A 20,070-nucleotide genomic window follows, 5' to 3' on the forward strand; every position below is an offset into this window, starting at 1 on the left:
TAGGGCCCTGGTCTAAAGTAGTGCACTACATAGGGCCCTGGTCTAAAATAGTGCACTACATAGGGCCCTGATCTAAAATAGTGCACTACATAGGGCCCTGGCCTAAAGTAGTGCACTACATAGGGCCCTGGTCTAAAGTAGTGCACTACATAGGGTCCTGTCCTAAAGTAGTGCACTACATAGGGCCCTGGTCTAAAATAGTGCACTACATAGGGCCCTGGTCTAAAGTAGTGCACTACATAGGGCCCTGGTCTAAAGTAGTGCACTACATAGGGCCCTGGTCTAAAGTAGTGCACTACATAGGGCCCTGGTCTAAAATAGTGCACTACATAGGGCCCTGGTCTAAAATAGTGCACTACATAGGGCCCTGATCTAAAGTAGTGCACTACATAGGGTCCTGGTCTAAAGTAGTGCACTACATAGGGCCCTGGTCTCAAGTAGTGCACTACATAGGGCCCTGGTCTAAAGTAGTGCACTACATAGGGCCCTGGTCTAAAATAGTGCACTACATAGGGCCCTGGTCTAAAGTAGTGCACTACATAGGGCCCTGGTCGAAAGTAGTGCACTACATAGGGCCCTGATCTAAAGTAGTGCACTATATAGGGCCCTGGTCTAAAGTAGTGCACTATATAGGGAATAGGGCTCTGGTCTATAGTAGTGCACTATATAGGGAATAGGGCTCTGGTCTAAAGTAGTGCACTATATAGGGAATAGGGCCCTGGTCTAAAGTAGTGCACTTAAATAAGGTTATTAACCGGGTCCTACCTGGATAAATAAGGTTATTAACCGGGTCCTACCTGGATAAATAAGGTTATTAACCGGGTCCTACCTGGATAATAAGGTTATTAACCAGGTCCTACCTGGATAAATAAGGTTATTAACCGGGTCCTACCTTCATAGACCTACCTGGATAAATAAGGTTATTAACCGGGTCCTACCTGGATAAATAAGGTTATTAACCGGGTCCTACCTGGATAAATAAGGTTATTAACCGGGTCCTACCTGGATAAATAAGGTTATTAACCGGGTCCTACCTGGATAATAAGGTTATTAACCGGGTCCTACCTGGAAAAATAAGGTTATTAACCGGGTCCTACCTGGATAAATAAGGTTATTAACCGGGTCCTACCTGGATAAATAAGGTTATTAACCGGGTCCTACCTGGATAAATAAGGTTATTAACCGGGTCCTACCTGGATAATAAGGTTATTAACCGGGTCCTACCTGGAAAAATAAGGTTATTAACCGGGTCCTACCTGGAAAAATAAGGTTATTAACCGGGTCCTACCTTGATTAACCTACCTGGATAATTAAGGTTATTAACCGGGTCCTACCTGGATAAATAAGGTTATTAACCGGGTCCTACCTGGATAATAGGGTTATTAACCGGGTCCTACCTTGATAAATAAGGTTATTAACCGGGTCCTACCTGGATTAATAAGGTTATTAACCGGGTCCTACCTGGATGAATAAGGTTATTAACCGGGTCCTACCTTGATAAATAAGGTTATTAACCGGGGTACCTGAATAAATAAGGTTATTAACCAGGTCCTACCTGGATAAATAAGCTTATTAACCGGGTCCTACCTTGATCAACCTACCTGGATAAATAAGGTTATTAACCGGGTCCTACCTGGATAAATAAGGTTATTAACCGGGTCCTACCTGGATAAATAAGGTTATTAACTGGTCCTACCTGGATAAATAAGGTTATTAACCGGGTCCTACCTGGATAAATAAGGTTATTAACCGGGTCCTACCTGGATAAATAAGGTTATTAACCGGGTCCTACCTGGATAAATAAGGTTATTAACCAGGTCCTACCTGGATAAATAAGGTTATTAACCGGGTCCTACCTGGATAATAAGGTTATTAACCGGGTCCTACCTGGATAAATAAGGTTATTAACCGGGTCCTACCTGGATAAATAAGGTTATTAACCGGGTCCTACCTGGATAATAAGGTTATTAACCGGGTCCTACCTGGAAAAATAAGGTTATTAACCGGGTCCTACCTTGATTAACCTACCTGGATAATTAAGGTTATTAACCGGGTCCTACCTGGATAAATAAGGTTATTAACCGGGTCCTACCTGGATAATAGGGTTATTAACCGGGTCCTACCTGGATAAATAAGGTTATTAACCGGGTCCTACCTGGATGAATAAGGTTATTAACCGGGTCCTACCTTGATAAATAAGGTTATTAACCGGGGTACCTGAATAAATAAGGTTATTAACCAGGTCCTACCTGGATAAATAAGGTTATTAACCGGGTCCTACCTGGATAAATAAGGTTATTAACCGGGTCCTACCTGGATAAATAAGGTTATTAACCGGGTCCTACCTGGATAAATAAGGTTATTAACCGGGTCCTACCTGGATGATAGGGTTATTAACCAGGGGTTACCTGGATTAATAAGGTTATTAACCGGGTCCTACCTGGATAAATAAGGTTATTAACCGGGTCCTACCTGGATAATAAGGTTATTAACCGGGTCCTACCTGGAAAAATAAGGTTATTAACCGGGTCCTACCTGGAAAAATAAGGTTATTAACCGGGTCCTACCTTGATTAACCTACCTGGATAATTAAGGTTATTAACCGGGTCCTACCTGGATAAATAAGGTTATTAACCGGGTCCTACCTGGATAATAGGGTTATTAACCGGGTCCTACCTTGATAAATAAGGTTATTAACCGGGTCCTACCTGGATAAATAAGGTTATTAACCGGGTCCTACCTTGATAAATAAGGTTATTAACCGGGGTACCTGAATAAATAAGGTTATTAACCAGGTCCTACCTGGATAAATAAGCTTATTAACCGGGTCCTACCTTGATCAACCTACCTGGATAAATAAGGTTATTAACCGGGTCCTACCTGGATAAATAAGGTTATTAACCGGGTCCTACCTGGATAAATAAGGTTATTAACCGGGTCCTACCTGGATAAATAAGGTTATTAACCGGGTCCTACCTGGATAAATAAGGTTATTAACCGGGTCCTACCTGGATAAATAAGGTTATTAACCGGGTCCTACCTGGATAAATAAGGTTATTAACCGGGTCCTACCTGGATAAATAAGGTTATTAACCAGGTCCTACCTGGATAAATAAGGTTATTAACCGGGTCCTACCTGGATAATAAGGTTATTAACCGGGTCCTACCTGGATAAATAAGGTTATTAACCGGGTCCTACCTGGATAAATAAGGTTATTAACCGGGTCCTACCTGGATAATAAGGTTATTAACCGGGTCCTACCTGGAAAAATAAGGTTATTAACCGGGTCCTACCTTGATTAACCTACCTGGATAATTAAGGTTATTAACCGGGTCCTACCTGGATAAATAAGGTTATTAACCGGGTCCTACCTGGATAATAGGGTTATTAACCGGGTCCTACCTGGATAAATAAGGTTATTAACCGGGTCCTACCTGGATGAATAAGGTTATTAACCGGGTCCTACCTTGATAAATAAGGTTATTAACCGGGGTACCTGAATAAATAAGGTTATTAACCAGGTCCTACCTGGATAAATAAGGTTATTAACCGGGTCCTACCTGGATAAATAAGGTTATTAACCGGGTCCTACCTGGATAAATAAGGTTATTAACCGGGTCCTACCTGGATAAATAAGGTTATTAACCGGGTCCTACCTGGATAAATAAGGTTATTAACCGGGTCCTACCTGGATGATAGGGTTATTAACCAGGGGTTACCTGGATTAATAAGGTTATTAACCGGGTCCTACCTTGATCAACCTACCTGGATGAATAAGGTTATTAACCAGGTTCTACCTGGATAAATAAGGTTATTAACCAGGTCCTACCTGGATAAATAAGGTTATTAACCGGGTCCTACCTTGATAAATAAGGTTATTAACCGGGTCCTACCTTGATAAATAAGGTTATTAACCGGGTCCTACCTGGATAAATAAGCTTATTAACCGGGTCCTACCTTGATCAACCTACCTGGATAAATAAGGTTATTAACCGGTCCTACCTGGATAAATAAGGTTATTAACCGGGTCCTACCTGGATAAATAAGGTTATTAACCGGGTCCTACCTGGATAAATAAGGTTATTAACCCGGTCCTACCTGGATAAATAAGGTTATTAACCCGGTCCTACCTTGAGGACGTGGTACCACACGGAAGCACCTCCACACTCGATGTGGAAGTCCGTGTAGCTGTCTTTAACGCCGACCAGACAGTACTTAGTGACTTTGGGTTTCCCCAGGAGAGCGTCGTCTGGCCAGTAGTTCTCTACCCATGACAACCTCCGCACAATCTGAGGACTCTCCACTATACTGTCCATCCTGAGAGACAGAGACATAATATTATATAAACAGATCTGAGGACTGTCCATCCTGAGAGACAGAGACATAATGTTATATAAACAGATCTGAGGACTGTCCATCCTGAGAGACAGAGACATAATATTATATAAACAGATCTGAGGACTGTCCACTATACTGTCCATCCTGAGAGACAGAGACATAATATTATATAAACAGATCTGAGGATTCTCCACTATACTGTCCATCCTGAGAGACAGAGACATAATGTTATATAAACAGATCTGAGGACTGTCCACTATACTGTCCATCCTGAGAGACAGAGACATAATATTATATAAACAGATCTGAGGACTGTCCACTATACTGTCCATCCTGAGAGACAGAGACATAATATTATATAAACAGATCTGAGGACTGTCCACTATACTGTCCATCCTGAGAGACAGAGACATAATGTTATATAAACAGATCTGAGGACTGTCCACTATACTGTCCATCCTGAGAGACAGAGACATAATATTATATAAACAGATCTGAGGACTGTCCACTATACTGTCCATCCTGAGAGACAGAGACATAATATTATATAAACAGATCTGAGGACTGTCCACTATACTGTCCATCCTGAGAGACAGAGACATAATGTTATATAAACAGATCTGAGGACTGTCCACTATACTGTCCATCCTGAGAGACAGAGACATAATATTATATAAACAGATCTGAGGACTGTCCACTATGCTGTCCATCCTGAGAGACAGAGACATAATATTATATAAACAGATCTGAGGACTGTCCACTATACTGTCCATCCTGAGAGACAGAGACATAATATTATATAAACAGATCTGAGGACTGTCCACTATACTGTCCATCCTGAGAGACAGAGACATAATATTATATAAACAGATCTGAGGACTGTCCACTATACTGTCCATCCTGAGAGACAGAGACATAATGTTATATAAACAGATCTGAGGACTGTCCACTATACTGTCCATCCTGAGAGACAGAGACATAATATTATATAAACAGATCTGAGGACTGTCCACTATGCTGTCCATCCTGAGAGACAGAGACATAATATTATATAAACAGATCTGAGGACTGTCCACTATACTGTCCATTCCAAAGACTACAATACAGTTAGCTACTGGGACAGACAGACAGTTAGCTACTGGGATAAACAGACAGACAGTTAGCTACTGGGATAGACAGACAGACAGTTAGCTACTGGGATAGACAGACAGACAGTTAGCTACTGGGACAGACAGACAGTTAGCTACTGGGATAGACAGACAGACAGTTAGCTACTGGGATAGACAGACAGACAGTTAGCTACTGGGACAGACAGACAGACAGTTAGCTACTGGGATAGACAGACAGTTAGCTACTGGGACAGACAGACAGACAGTTAGCTACTGGGATAGACAGACAGTTAGCTACTGGGATAGACAGACAGTTAGCTACTGGGATAGACAGACAGTTAGCTACTGGGATAGACAGACAGTTAGCTGCTGGGATAGATAGACAGACAGTTAGCTACTGGGACAGACAGACAGACAGTTAGCTACTGGGACAGACAGACAGTTAGCTACTGGGATAGACAGACAGTTAGCTACTGGGACAGACAGACAGACAGTTAGCTACTGGGACAGACAGACAGACAGTTAGCTACTGGGACAGACAGACAGACAGTTAGCTACTGGGATAGACAGACAGACAGTTAGCTACTGGGATAGACAGACAGACAGTTAGCTACTGGGACAGACAGACAGACAGTTAGCTACTGGGACAGACAGACAGACAGTTAGCTACTGGGACAGACAGACAGACAGTTAGCTACTGGGATAGACAGACAGACAGTTAGCTACTGGGACAGACAGACAGACAGTTAGCTACTGGGATAGACAGACAGTTAGCTACTGGGACAGACAGACAGACAGTTAGCTACTGGGATAGACAGACAGACAGTTAGCTACTGGGATAGACAGACAGACAGTTAGCTACATGGATAGACAGACAGACAGTTAGCTACTGGGATAGACAGACAGACAGTTAGCTACTGGGATAGACAGACAGACCGCTACTGGGACAGACAGACAGACAGTTAGCTACTGGGATAGACAGACAGACAGTTAGCTACTGGGATAGACAGACAGACAGTTAGCTACTGGGATAGACAGACACACAGTTAGCTACTGGGATAGACAGACAGACAGTTAGCTACTGGGATAGATAGACAGTTAGCTACTGGGATAGATAGACAGTTAGCTACTGGGATAGACAGACAGTTAGCTACTGGGATAGACAGACAGTTAGCTACTGGGACAGACAGTTAGCTACTGGGATAGACAGACAGACAGACAGTTAGCTACTGGGATAGACAGACAGACGGTTAGCTACTGGGATAGACAGACAGACGGTTAGCTACTGGGATAGACAGACAGTTAGCTACTGGGATAGACAGACAGACAGACAGTTAGCTACTGGGACAGACAGACAGACAGTTAGCTACTGGGATAGACAGACAGACAGTTAGCTACTGGGATAGACAGACAGACAGACAGACAGACAGACAGACAGACAGACAGACAGACAGACAGACAGACAGACAGACAGACAGACAGTTAGCTAATGGGACAGACAGACAGTTAACTACTGGGATAGACAGACAGACAGACAGTTAGCTACTGGGATAAAAAGGTAGCATTCAACAAAAATAAATCACCTTTTAGGTCTATCTTGAAATTAGATTTTTATCTCAACAAGACTAATCTGGTTAAATAAAGGTTAAATAAATAATTGAATTAAATAAAAAAAAACATAAATAGTACATATTTAAAGTATAATTAACATGCTGATGATAAAAATGTACGTGAATTAGACAAAGCTGTGTTTACCGTGTGTCAGAGAATTCGAGGTTGATAACGTTTAATACTTTCTTCCTGCTGGTGCTGTAGTAGTAATCTACAAAATCCTTCAGCTTCATTTTACTGTCTTTCTGCTTGGTCACATCTATCACATCCACACCTACGTCTGGACCTGCAACACATACACAACGAAGGGGTCAATGACAACATTTAAATATGCATTAGATTAAAAGATGACATTCATTATGAATTCCATTTTAAAACATGAGTCATAGTGGGGCCGATGAAGCAAGGAGGTGGAGCAAAAGTACAAGCTAGCGAGATCCTATTGCCTCATTCTAGCGTGCATCTGCATATTTCCTTTAGGGAATGCCTCCTCTGTGAAGTGCCTGTGTGCAATAAGTAAAACCGACTATGAACTCCTCCTAAACAACGCAATTTACTTAAACTTTGGCAAAGGACAAAGTCTACTAAACTTAGTCATATCTGTTCATAACAAATTCTAGTTTTGGGAACAGAAAACTTTATTCAGATCAAAATGTTTAATCGATGAGAAAATGTGCAGAATGTCACCAAAAAAAAATCCATCTCCTTCCATTCTCCCACTGCCCGCCACTGGGCTTCCTCTCACTACCATATTTGGTAGTGAGTGGAAACGACAAGCAGACGCTTCACATTTATACATCTGGTGAAATATCTCATTGTTCTGTCTGTGGCAGAACTGGTGCAGTGTGGCAGGATGAGCTCTAGTTCTAAACAGCAGGCAATAGCTCCCTCTTGTGGTTCCCGGATAGTACAGCGTAGTCATACATATAATAAATACTGTTGGAAACGTTTACTTTATGACTGAAAAATGATGGATTAAAACAAAAAAAACAAAAAAAACATACTTAGTGAAATGAAATATCAACTGAAACAAAATGAACTAGTTCATAATACAATACATTTGAAAAATACTCTATATAACACAATAGACGAGAAAGAATCTGTGAGATCAAAAACAATACTAGAAGTGCTGGTTACAGACAGAGACACGAACCGAATGAATCCTGAATAATGATGAGTGAGAAAGAGGCATAAATATCATAACCCCCTCCCCAAAATGCTAACCTCCCCTGTTATTGTAATGGTGAGAGATTAGCATGTCTTGGGGGTATAATATAAAATGCTAACCTCCCCTGTTATTGTAATGGTGAGAGATTAGCATGTCTTGGGGGTATAATATAAAATGCTAACCTCCCCTGTTATTGTAATGGTGAGAGGTTAGCATGTCTTGGGGGTATGATATAAAATGCTAACCTCCCCTGTTATTGTAATGGTGAGAGATTAGCATGTCTTGGGGGTATAATATAAAATGCTAACCTCCCCTGTTATTGTAATGGTGAGAGGTTAGCATGTCTTGGGGGTATGATATAAAATGCTAACCTCCCCTGTTATTGTAATGGTGAGAGGTTAGCATGTCTTGGGGGTATGATATAAAATGCTAACCTCCCCTGTTATTGTAATGGTGAGAGGTTAGCATGTCTTGGGGGTATGATATAAAATGCTAACCTCCCCTGTTATTGTAATGGGGAGAGGTTAGCATGTCTTGGGGGTATGATATAAAATGCTAACCTCCCCTGTTATTGTAATGGTGCGAGGTTAGCATGTCTTGGGGGTATGATATAAAATGCTAACCTCCCCTGTTATTGTAATGGTGCGAGGTTAGCATGTCTTGGGGGTATGATATAAAATGCTAACCTCCCCTGTTATTGTAATGGGGAGAGGTTAGCATGTCTTGGGGGTATGATATAAAATGCTAACCTCCCCTGTTATTGTAATGGGGAGAGGTTAGCATGTCTTGGGGGTATGATATAAAATGCTAACCTCCCTGTTATTGTAATGGTGAGAGGTTAGCATGTCTTGGGGGTATGATATAAAATGCTAACCTCCCCTGTTATTGTAATGGTGAGAGGTTAGCATGTCTTGGGGGTTTGATATAAAATGCTAAACGCCCCTGTTATTGTAATGGGGAGAGGTTAGCATGTCTTGGGGGTATGATATAAAATGCTAACCTCCCTTGTTATTGTAATGGTGAGAGGTTAGCATGTCTTGGGGGTTTGATATAAAATGCTAAACGCCCCTGTTATTGTAATGGGGAGAGGTTAGCATGTCTTGGGGGTCTGATGTAACCTTTATTTAACTAGGTAAGTCAGCTAAGAACAAATTCTTATTTTACAAATGACAGCCTAGGAACAGTGGGTTAACTGCCTTGTTCAGGGGCAGAACGACAGATTTTTAACCTGTCAGCTCAGGGATTCGATTCAGCAACCTTTCGGTTACTAGTCCAACGCTCTAACCACTAGGCTACCTGTACCTGCCGCCCCTCCACTCTAACCACTAGGCTACCTGCCGCCCCTACACTCTAACCACTAGGCTACCTGCCGCCCCTCCACTCTAACCACTAGGCTACCTGCCGCCCCTCCACTCTAACCACTAGGCTACCTGCCACCCCTCCACTCTAACCATTAGGCTACCTGCCGCCCCTCCACTCTAACCACTAGGCTACCTGCCACCCCTCCACTCTAACCACTAGGCTACCTGCCGCCCCTACACTCTAACCACTAGGCTACCTGCCGCCCCTACACTCTAACCACTAGGCTACCTGCCTCCCCTCCACTCTAACCACTAGGCTACCTGCCTCCCCTCCACTCTAACCACTAGGCTACCTGCCGCCCCTCCACTCTAACCACTAGGCTACCTGCCGCCCCTCCACTCTAACCACTAGGCTACCTGCCGCCCCTCCACTCTAACCACTAGGCTACCTGCCTATTGGGGTATTGTGTGTAGAAAGATGAAAAACATTTTATTTAATCCATTTTAGAATAAGGCTGTAACGTAACAACATGTGGGAAAGGGTCTGAATACTTTCCGAAAGCACTGTATAGTGTAAGTGAATTTATCCCAATACTTTTGGGGACAATGTACAAATAGTGCTGTACTTTCTAAACGATTCACCTGATATGGATCAAATTACCCTCAAATTACAGTCTGCACTTTAACCTCAGTCATTGTATAATTTCCCGTGTGGCTCAGTTGGTAGAGCATGGTGTTTGCAACGCCAGGTTTGTGGGTTCGTTTCCCACGGGGGACCAGTACGAGAAAAAAATGTTTTTATGAAAAATGTATGCATTCACTACTGTAAATCGCTCTGGATTAGAGCGTCTGCTAAATGACTAAAATGTAAAATGTAATTTGAAATCCAAAGTGCTGAAGTTCAGAGCCAAAACAACAGAACACATTTCACTGTCCCAATACTCTTGGAGCTCACTGTAGTTAGAGCAGTAGACAGAGACAGGACTATACATACCAACATGTTTCTCCACATCATTGATGTAGAAGGTAGGAGCGGGCATGGACATCCCCAGACCGTCCTTCTTCAGAACCAGGATGGGCTCGTTAAAACCAACCTCTTCCAGGTAGTCCACAGTCAGCTGGCTGCCATTCAGCTTCACCACAACGTCCTCAGAGCTGTAAGACATAGATTACATTACAGCGCCTTCAGGAAGTATTCATACCCCTCGTCCTCAGAGCTGTAAAACAGATTACATTACAGCGCCTTCAGGAAGTATTCATACCCCTCGTCCTCAGAGCTGTAAGACATAGATTACATTACAGCGCCTTCAGGAAGTATTCATACCCCTCGTCCTCAGAGCTGTAAGACATAGATTACATTACAGCGCCTTCAGGAAGTATTCATACCCCTCGTCCTCAGAGCTGTAAGACATAGATTACATTACAGCGCCTTCAGGAAGTATTCATACCCCTCGTCCTCAGAGCTGTAAGACATAGATTACATTACAGCGCCTTCAGGAAGTATTCATACCCCTCGTCCTCAGAGCTGTAAGACATAGATTACATTACAGGTGCCTTCAGGAAGTATTCATACCCCTCGTCCTCAGAGCTGTAAGACACAGATTACATTACAGGTGCCTTCAGGAAGTATTCATACCCCTCGTCCTCAGAGCTGTAAGACATAGATTACATTACGGCGCCTTCAGGAAGTATTCATAGCCCTCGTCCTCAGAGCTGTAAGACATAGATTACATTACGGCGCCTTCAGGAAGTATTCATACCCCTCGTCCTCAGAGCTGTAAGACATAGATTACATTACGGCGCCTTCAGGAAGTATTCATACCCCTCGTCCTCAGAGCTGTAAGACATAGATTACATTACGGCGCCTTCAGGAAGTATTCATAGCCCTCGTCCTCAGAGCTGTAAAACATAGATTACATTACGGCGCCTTCAGGAAGTATTCATACCCCTCGTCCTCAGAGCTGTAAGACATAGATTACATTACGGCGCCTTCAGGAAGTATTCATACCCCTCGTCCTCAGAGCTGTAAGACATAGATTACATTACGGCGCCTTCAGGAAGTATTCATACCCCTCGTCCTCAGAGCTGTAAGACATAGATTACATTACGGCGCCTTCAGGAAGTATTCATACCCCTCGTCCTCAGAGCTGTAAGACATAGATTACATTACGGCGCCTTCAGGAAGTATTCATACCCCTCGTCCTCAGAGCTGTAAGACATAGATTACATTACGGTGCCTTCAGGAAGTATTCATACCCCTCGTCCTCAGAGCTGTAAGACATAGATTACATTACGGCGCCTTCAGGAAGTATTCATACCCCTCGTCCTCAGAGCTGTAAGACATAGATTACATTACGGCGCCTTCAGGAAGTATTCATACCCCTCGTCCTCAGAGCTGTAAGACATAGATTACATTACGGCGCCTTCAGGAAGTATTCATACCCCTCGTCCTCAGAGCTGTAAGACATAGATTACATTACGGCGCCTTCAGGAAGTATTCATACCCCTCGTCCTCAGAGCTGTAAGACATAGATTACATTACGGCGCCTTCAGGAAGTATTCATACCCCTCGTCCTCAGAGCTGTAAGACATAGATTACATTACGGCGCCTTCAGGAAGTATTCATACCCCTCGTCCTCAGAGCTGTAAGACATAGATTACATTACGGCGCCTTCAGGAAGTATTCATACCCCTCGTCCTCAGAGCTGTAAGACATAGATTACATTACGGCGCCTTCAGGAAGTATTCATACCCCTCGTCCTCAGAGCTGTAAGACACAGATTACATTACAGCGCCTTCAGGAAGTATTCATACCCCTCGTCCTCAGAGCTGTAAGATATAGATTACATTACGGTGCCTTCAGGAAGTATTCATACCCCTCGTCCTCAGAGCTGTAAGACATAGATTACATTACAGCGCCTTCAGGAAGTATTCATAGCCCTCGTCCTCAGAGCTGTAAGACATAGATTACATTACAGCACCTTCAGGAAGTATTCATACCCCTCGTCCTCAGAGCTGTAAGACATAGATTACATTACGGTGCCTTCAGGAAGTATTCATACCCCTCGTCCTCAGAGCTGTAAGACATAGATTACATTACGGAGCCTTCAGGAAGTATTCATACCCCTCGTCCTCAGAGCTGTAAGACATAGATTACATTACAGCGCCTTCAGGAAGTATTCATACCCCTCGTCCTCAGAGCTGTAAGACATAGATTACATTACAGCGCCTTCAGGAAGTATTCATACCCCTCGTCCTCAGAGCTGACGAAATAACAGTCAATTCACATCAAATTGAATTGGTCACATGCTTCATAAACAAACGGTGTAGACTAACAGTGAAACGCTTACAGGTCCTTCCCGACAATACAGAGAGACAAAATAGAGAAATTATAGAAACGTAATAATAAATACACAATGAGTAACAATAACTTGGATATATACACAGGGTACCAGTACCGAGTGGATGTGCAGGGGGTACCAGTACGGGGTGGATGTGCAGGGGGTACCAGTACCGAGTGGATGTGCAGGGGGTACCAGTACCGAGTGGATGTGCAGGGGGTACCAGTACCGAGTGGATGTGCAGGGGGTACGAGGTAATTGATGTACATATAGGTAGTGGTAAAGTAACACTTAGAGAACAGTAGCAGCACTGTACACGATGAGTCCAAAAAATCCAATGCAGACAGTCCCGGGTAGTTATTTTTGGTTTACTTTATTTAGTTATTAACTACTAAGCAGTCTTATGGCTTGGGGGTAGAAGCTGTTCAAGGGTAATGTTGGTTCCAGACTTTCCGTGTGGGGAAAAAAGTATATGACTTGGGGTGGCTGGAGTCTTTGACACCGCCTCAGCTCCTTTGTCTTGCTGACGTTGTAGGACAGGTTGCTGTCCTAGCGCCACAATGCCAGGTCTCTGACCTCCTCCCTATAGGCTGTACCATCGTCGTTGGTGATCAGGCCTACCGTAGTCGTTTCACCGGAAAACTTAATGACATTAATGACGTTGGAGTCGTGCTCGGGCCACGCAGTCGTGGGTGAACAGGGAGCGCAGGAGGGGACTAAGCACGCACCCCTGAGGGGCCCCCGTGTTAAGGGGTCAGCACCTGGAGGCAGCCCGTCATGAAGTTCAGGATCCAGTTGCAGAGGGAGGTGTTCAGTCCCAGGGTCATTAGCTTAGTGACAAGCTTTGAGAGGACTGTGGTGAACAGCATTCTCACACAGATGTTCCTCTTGTCCAAATGGGAAAGGGCAGTGTGGAGTGCAATATAGATTGTGCCACATGTGGATTTGTTGGGGCAGTACGCGAATTGGAGTGGGTCTAGGGTTTCTGGCATGATGGTGTTGATGTGAGCCATGACCAGCCTTTCAAAGCACTTCATGGCTACAGACGTGAGTGCTACGGGTCGGTAGTCATTTAGGCAGGTTACCTTATTGTTCTTGGGCTCAGGGACTATGGTGGTCTGCTTGAAACATGAAGGTATTTACAGACTGGGTCAGAGACAGGTTGAAAATGTCAGTGAAGACACTTGCCAGCTGGTCAGCGCATGCTCCGAGTACACATCCTGGTAATCCATCTGGCCCTGAAGCCTTGTTACTGTTAAAGGGATACTTTGGGATTTGGCAATGAGGCCCTTTATCCACTGACCCAGAGTCAGATTAACTCCTTTATCTACTGACCCAGAGTCAGATGAGGCCCTTTATCTACTGACCCAGAGTCAGATGAAGCTCTTTATCTACTGACCCAGAGTCAGATGAGGTCCTTTATCTACTGACCCAGAGTCAGATGAGGTCCTTTATCTACTGACCCAGAGTCAGATGAAGCCCTTTATCTACTGACCCAGAGTCAGATGAGGTCCTTTATATACTGACCCAGAGTCAGATGAGGTCCTTTATATACTGACCCAGAGTCAGATGAGGCCCTTTATCTACTGACCCAGAGTCAGATGAGGCCCTTTATCTACTGACCCAGAGTCAGATGATCTCCTTTATCTTCTGACCCAGAGTCAGATGAGGTCCTTTATATACTGACCCAGAGTCAGATGAGGTCCTTTATATACTGACCCAGAGTCAGATGAGGCTCTTTATCTACTGACCCAGAGTCAGATGAGGTCCTTTATCTACTGACCCAGAGTCAGATGAGGCCCTTTATCTACTGACCCAGAGTCAGATGAGGCCCTTTATCTACTGACCCAGAGTCAGATGAGGCCCTTTATCTACTGACCCAGAGTCAGATGAGGTCCTTTATCTACTGACCCAGAGTCAGATGGGGCCCTTTATCTTTTGGCAGCAGGTAGCCAAGTAGTTAGAGCGTTGGACTGACAAGGTAAAAATCTGTCGTTCTGCCACTGAACAAGGCAGTTAACCCACTGTTCCTAGGCCATCATTGAAAATAAGAGTTTATTCTTAACTGACATGCCCAGCTAAATAAAGGTAAAAAATAAAATAATAATAATAATAATAAAATATAAATAAAATATGTTTTTTTAAATCTACTGACCCAGAGTCAGATGAAGTCGTGGATACCATTGTTATGTCTTTGTGTCCAGTATGAAGGAAGTTAGAGGTAGTTTCCCGAACCGATGCTAACTAGCATTAGCGCGATGACTAAAGCTGTGTTCTAATACTCATACTAACCGCAATAACCATACGATTTGTGAAGTAAATTTAGTGTATATTATGCTTATTGGTTATAGTATGGATATAGTTAGATGCCAAAAGATCCCGGATGTCGTACTAAATTAGCCAAAATACGAAGTATACAAGCAGTGGACACTATTTCCGTACTTTTAGGGCCCGTAATGCAAATTCTTCTAAAAATGGCTGTGGCTTCACGTTTACAAAAGAAAAAGGCAGAAAATATGCAGCCGTAGTCCAATGAGAGCGGATACAAATTCAATACTTTAACTAATTATGACAAATGTTATGAAACTGTTGAGCAATGTAATACAGTAATGACTTTTCAAATAAGTTACGTTACACGTTATGTTGGCTGACAATTTGTTGTCTACGCTGTCCTTACAAACCACATAGCATTACAGCAGTATGTACCGGTATGTTAGCTAGCTACGCTGTCCTTACTAACCACATAGCATATCATTACAGCAGTATGGACCGGTATGTTAGCTAGCTACGCTGTCCTTATGAACCACATAGCATATCATTACAGCAGTATGGACCGGTATGTTAGCTAGCTACGCTGTCCTTATGAACCACATAGCATATCATTACAGCAGTATGGACCGGTATGTTAGCTAGCTACGCTGTCCTTATGAACCTCATAGCATATCATTACAGCAGTATGGACCGGTATGTTAGCTACGCTGTCCTTATGAACCACACAGCATTACAGCAGTATGGACCGGTATGTTAGCTAGCTACGCTGTCCTTATGAACCACATAGCATATCATTACAGCAGTATGGACCGGTATGTTAGCTAGCTACGCTGTCCTTATGAACCACATAGCATATCATTACAGCAGTATGGACCGGTATGCTAGCTACGCTGTCCTTATGAACCACATAGCATATCATTACAGCAGTATGGACCGGTATGTTAGCTAGCTACGCTGTCCTTATGAACCACATAGCATATCATTACAGCAGTATGGACCGGTATGCTAGCTAGCTACGCTGTCCTTATGAACCTCATAGCATATCATTACAGCAGTATGGACCGGTATGTTAGCTACGCTGTCCTTATGAACCACACAGCATATCATTACAGCAGTATGGACCGGTATGTTAGCTAGCTACGCTGTCCTTATGAACCACACAGCATATCATTACAGCTGTATGTACTGGGTATGTTAGCTAGCTACCTAACATTAGTTGGCTAGTAAATACATCAAACTTGCCAGGCAGTATATTAACTATCTGCTGTCTAACTAACTACCCAACGTTTACTGACTTGATTATCCACGTCGTTCTTAGCTAAGTGGTATAGTCGTTGTGCGTTCTCAATAGACATTGTTCATTCTGGCTATCAACTCCGATTTCAGAGCACTCTCAGAGCGAAGAATAACTGATGAATTTATGAATTTACAACTGCTCAATACCCGTTGAATATGGCCGGTGTTTGTAAACGTTGGCAAAAAAAGCAGCGGCAGAACATTTTGCTAAGTAGCACAGTTACAGTCACCAACACTCTGGATAACATGAAAACAGCCTAACCAGCTCTGCTAGGGGGAGTAAAATGGTCAGAGTGAGGTGTTCTCTCATTATGTGTCAGTAGCTAGCCAATGTTAGCCAACGTTAGCTTGGGCGCTTGACTGCCGTTGTCAGGACACTCAGATCAACCCTACTCCTCCAGAGCGTCCAGTGTGCGCTCTGAACACTCCGAGGGCAAAAACGCTCTGAATTTACGAACGGACAATCTGACAACGCTCTGGATTTACGAACGGACAATCTGACAACGCTCTGGATTTACGAACGGACAATCTGACAACGCTCTGGTTTTACGAACGGACAATCTGACAACGCTCTGGATTTACGAACGGACAATCTGACAACGCTCTGGATTTACGAACGGGCAATCTGACAACGCTCTGGATTTACGAACGGACAATCTGACAACGCTCTGGATTTACGAACGGACAATCTGACAACGGTCTGGATTTACGAACGGACAGAGGGCGCACTCACTCCGGCACACCAGATTGAATTTACGAACACACCAGAAATCGTAAAATGTCTAGCTAGTCGTTTATTATGCTAACAAGCTAGCAAGAGGTTGCATTGCAACGGCATCAACTTCCAGTAGACAGGCAAAGCACTAGTACGCTCAACAGAAAGGAGACCATTTGTTAATTAAAATGTACTTACAGTATGTAGTATACATTATTACGCAGCATACATTATGTTAGTATGAGTATTTGAACACAGCTCATGTCTATGGGTAACTACTAGCATGCTAGCAGATACCCATAGACTTTCTAGTCACTGCGCTAATGTTATAGAAGGTATTTATCTCTTCCGGTAGGCTCGCGTCACTGGGCAAGCTCACTAAACCTCAGTCTAAAAGGGTCAGTGAAGTAACAGATTAAACCTGGGTCCAGGAAACTCTTCCATAGAGTTTAACCATACAGGTTGCATTCCAGGCCGACTACATCGCATTGAATTGACCAATGGTTGTGTGCCACGTCATCGACTTCGCAGTCGACACCAGATTGACCTATCCATGGGCTGTGAGATCTGGCTGATTGGGCCTCTTTCTAGAGCTCCGACCTGAAGATCATTGACATCATGATTCAACCTCGTTTTTTCCCGAGTTCCCAGTTGTCTTGAAAGCACCCTAAATCCAGAGAATGTCAGACTTTGATGACAAGTGAACACAGCAAAACAAGATGAGTCCAAAAATGTATTGTCTGCTGCTGCATAAATGATGTAATATTCCAGGGAGATATGTATACTGTAGCTAAGAAAGTAATACTAAGTGTATGTTGTGTAGTAAGCTGCTAGTAGCCCATGTGCCTCACCCTAATAATTTGATCTATTTTCACCTCTTAATTCCCCCTACTGTTCTGACTTTGTGGTGCACATGTAGCCTTTAACCTGTTTTAGAGAAATGTAATCATTGAATATTGTAAGAGCTTTCATGCCCCCTTTATTTATCCTCCGGTTCTGACTTGGTGTAGAGGGAGAATACTGTAAAGAACAGCCCATAATCTGAATTCTGTCTCTGTACATTTCAAAAGTGCAAAACAAATAGATATATTGACTAGGTCCGTCCTAGCTCGCTCATTAATGTCTTAATCGAAATTATGGATTGCCTCTTATCCGGTTGTCGTCCCCTAATACAAAAAGTTTGTACAATTGTCATTAGAAATCACATTTGTTTAAGCAAGTCAGCCATATCAGCTATGTTTTCTTAAAAGCCAGTAAATGAGGCTGAATGAACTGTTTCTCTGCCAGACAAGGCTCCGCTGATAACCAGGTGCAGCAGTGGTAAGGTGTTGGGACTCTGCTGTTGAGACAGCTTTATGTAGGCCCTAACAGTTTGTGGGCATCGTTTGTCACCGTTATAGTGCAATTAACGTATTGTTTAGTGTTGTGTTTTGGGTTTGCTGGAATGCAGCTTAAAAAAAATATATGTTTTTATTTGCCCCACCAAGATATACATTCTAAAATCACCACTGCACCCGTCTATAATGACCACACTAGAACAACCAAGTCCTGTTCAATCAGCCACAGTTGAGACTGGCCGACTGGGATGTATTAGTACAGTCTGATTATCCTGTCTGAGATGTATTAGTACAGTCTGATTATCCTGTCTGTGATGTATTAGTCCAGTCTGATTACCTTTCTGAGATGTATTAGTACAGTCTGATTATCCTGTCTGAGCTGTATTAGTACAGTCTGATTATCCTGTCTGAGCTGTATTAGTACAGTCTGATTATCCTGTCTGAGCTGTATTAGTACAGTCTGATTATCCTGTCTGAGCTGTATTAGTACTGTCTGATTACTTTTCTGAGATGTATTAGTACAGTCTGATTATCCTGTCTGAGATGTATTAGTACAGTCTGATTATCCTGTTTGAGATGTATTAGTACAGTCTGATTATCCTGTCTGAGATATATTAGTACAGTCTGATTATCCTGTCTGAGATGTATTAGTACAGTCTGATTATCCTGTCTGAGATGTATTAGTACAGTCTGATTATCCTGTCTGAGACGTATTAGTACAGTCTGATTATCCTGTCTGAGACGTATTAGTACAGTCTGATTATCCTGTCTGAGACGTATTAGTACAGTCTGATTATCCTGTCTGAGATGTATTAGTACAGTCTGATTATCCTGTCTGAGATGTATTAGTACAGTCTGATTATCCTGTCTGAGATGTATTAGCACAGTCTGATTATCCTGTCTGAGATGTATTAGCACAGTCTGATTATCCTGTCTGAGATGTATTAGTACAGTCTGATTACCTTTCTAAGATGTATTAGTACAGTCTGATTATCCTGTCTGAGATGTACTAGTCCAGTCTGATTATCCTGTCTGAGATGTATTAGTACAGTCTGATTATCCTGTCTGAGATGTACTAGTCCAGTCTGATTATCCTGTCTGACAGTTGTTTACCTGGGGAAGGTGCGACTGCGTAGCTCCTTGATGAACACCTGACTGCCGTTCTGAACAGCTTTGATGTCTCCTCTCTGTCCCGTGTCGTGTTTATTCCTTTTCTTGTTTTTCACTAAAAGAAAACCAAAATATTAACACACATAAACACAAACAACACCATTAGGAACAACAACATAATATATGTACTGTGAGTCACCAGTAAAATAATATCACCATAAGGGCCCTATTGACTAGACACCACAGGGTTAGGGGTCCTATTGACTAGACACCACAGGGTTAGGGGTCCTATTGACTAGACACCACAGGGTTAGAGGTCCTATTGACTAGACACCACAGGGTTAGGGGTCCTATTGACTAGACACCACAGGGTTAGAGGTCCTATTGACTAGACACCACAGGGTTAGAGGTCCTATTGACTAGACACCACAGGGTTAGAGGTCCTATTGACTAGACACCACAGGGTTAGAGG

At 43.0% G+C, this 20,070-nt stretch overlaps 1 protein-coding gene across 1 annotated transcript in view; it reads right to left on the bottom strand.

Moving 5' to 3' along the window:
• Positions 1 to 20,070, bottom strand: part of LOC115149923 (lysine-specific demethylase phf2) — a 57,298-nt gene that overhangs the window by 16,804 nt on the left and 20,424 nt on the right. The window contains exons 3-6 of the mRNA XM_029692724.1: positions 19,602 to 19,713; positions 10,523 to 10,683; positions 7,204 to 7,345; positions 4,132 to 4,318 (exon numbers count right to left, since the gene is read on the bottom strand). Coding sequence (XP_029548584.1) covers positions 4,132 to 4,318; positions 7,204 to 7,345; positions 10,523 to 10,683; positions 19,602 to 19,713 — 602 coding nt within the window. The remainder of the gene's footprint in view (positions 1 to 4,131; positions 4,319 to 7,203; positions 7,346 to 10,522; positions 10,684 to 19,601; positions 19,714 to 20,070) is intronic.

This window comes from Salmo trutta, chromosome 16 (assembly GCF_901001165.1).
Source record: "Salmo trutta chromosome 16, fSalTru1.1, whole genome shotgun sequence".
NCBI lineage: Eukaryota > Metazoa > Chordata > Actinopteri > Salmoniformes > Salmonidae > Salmo > Salmo trutta.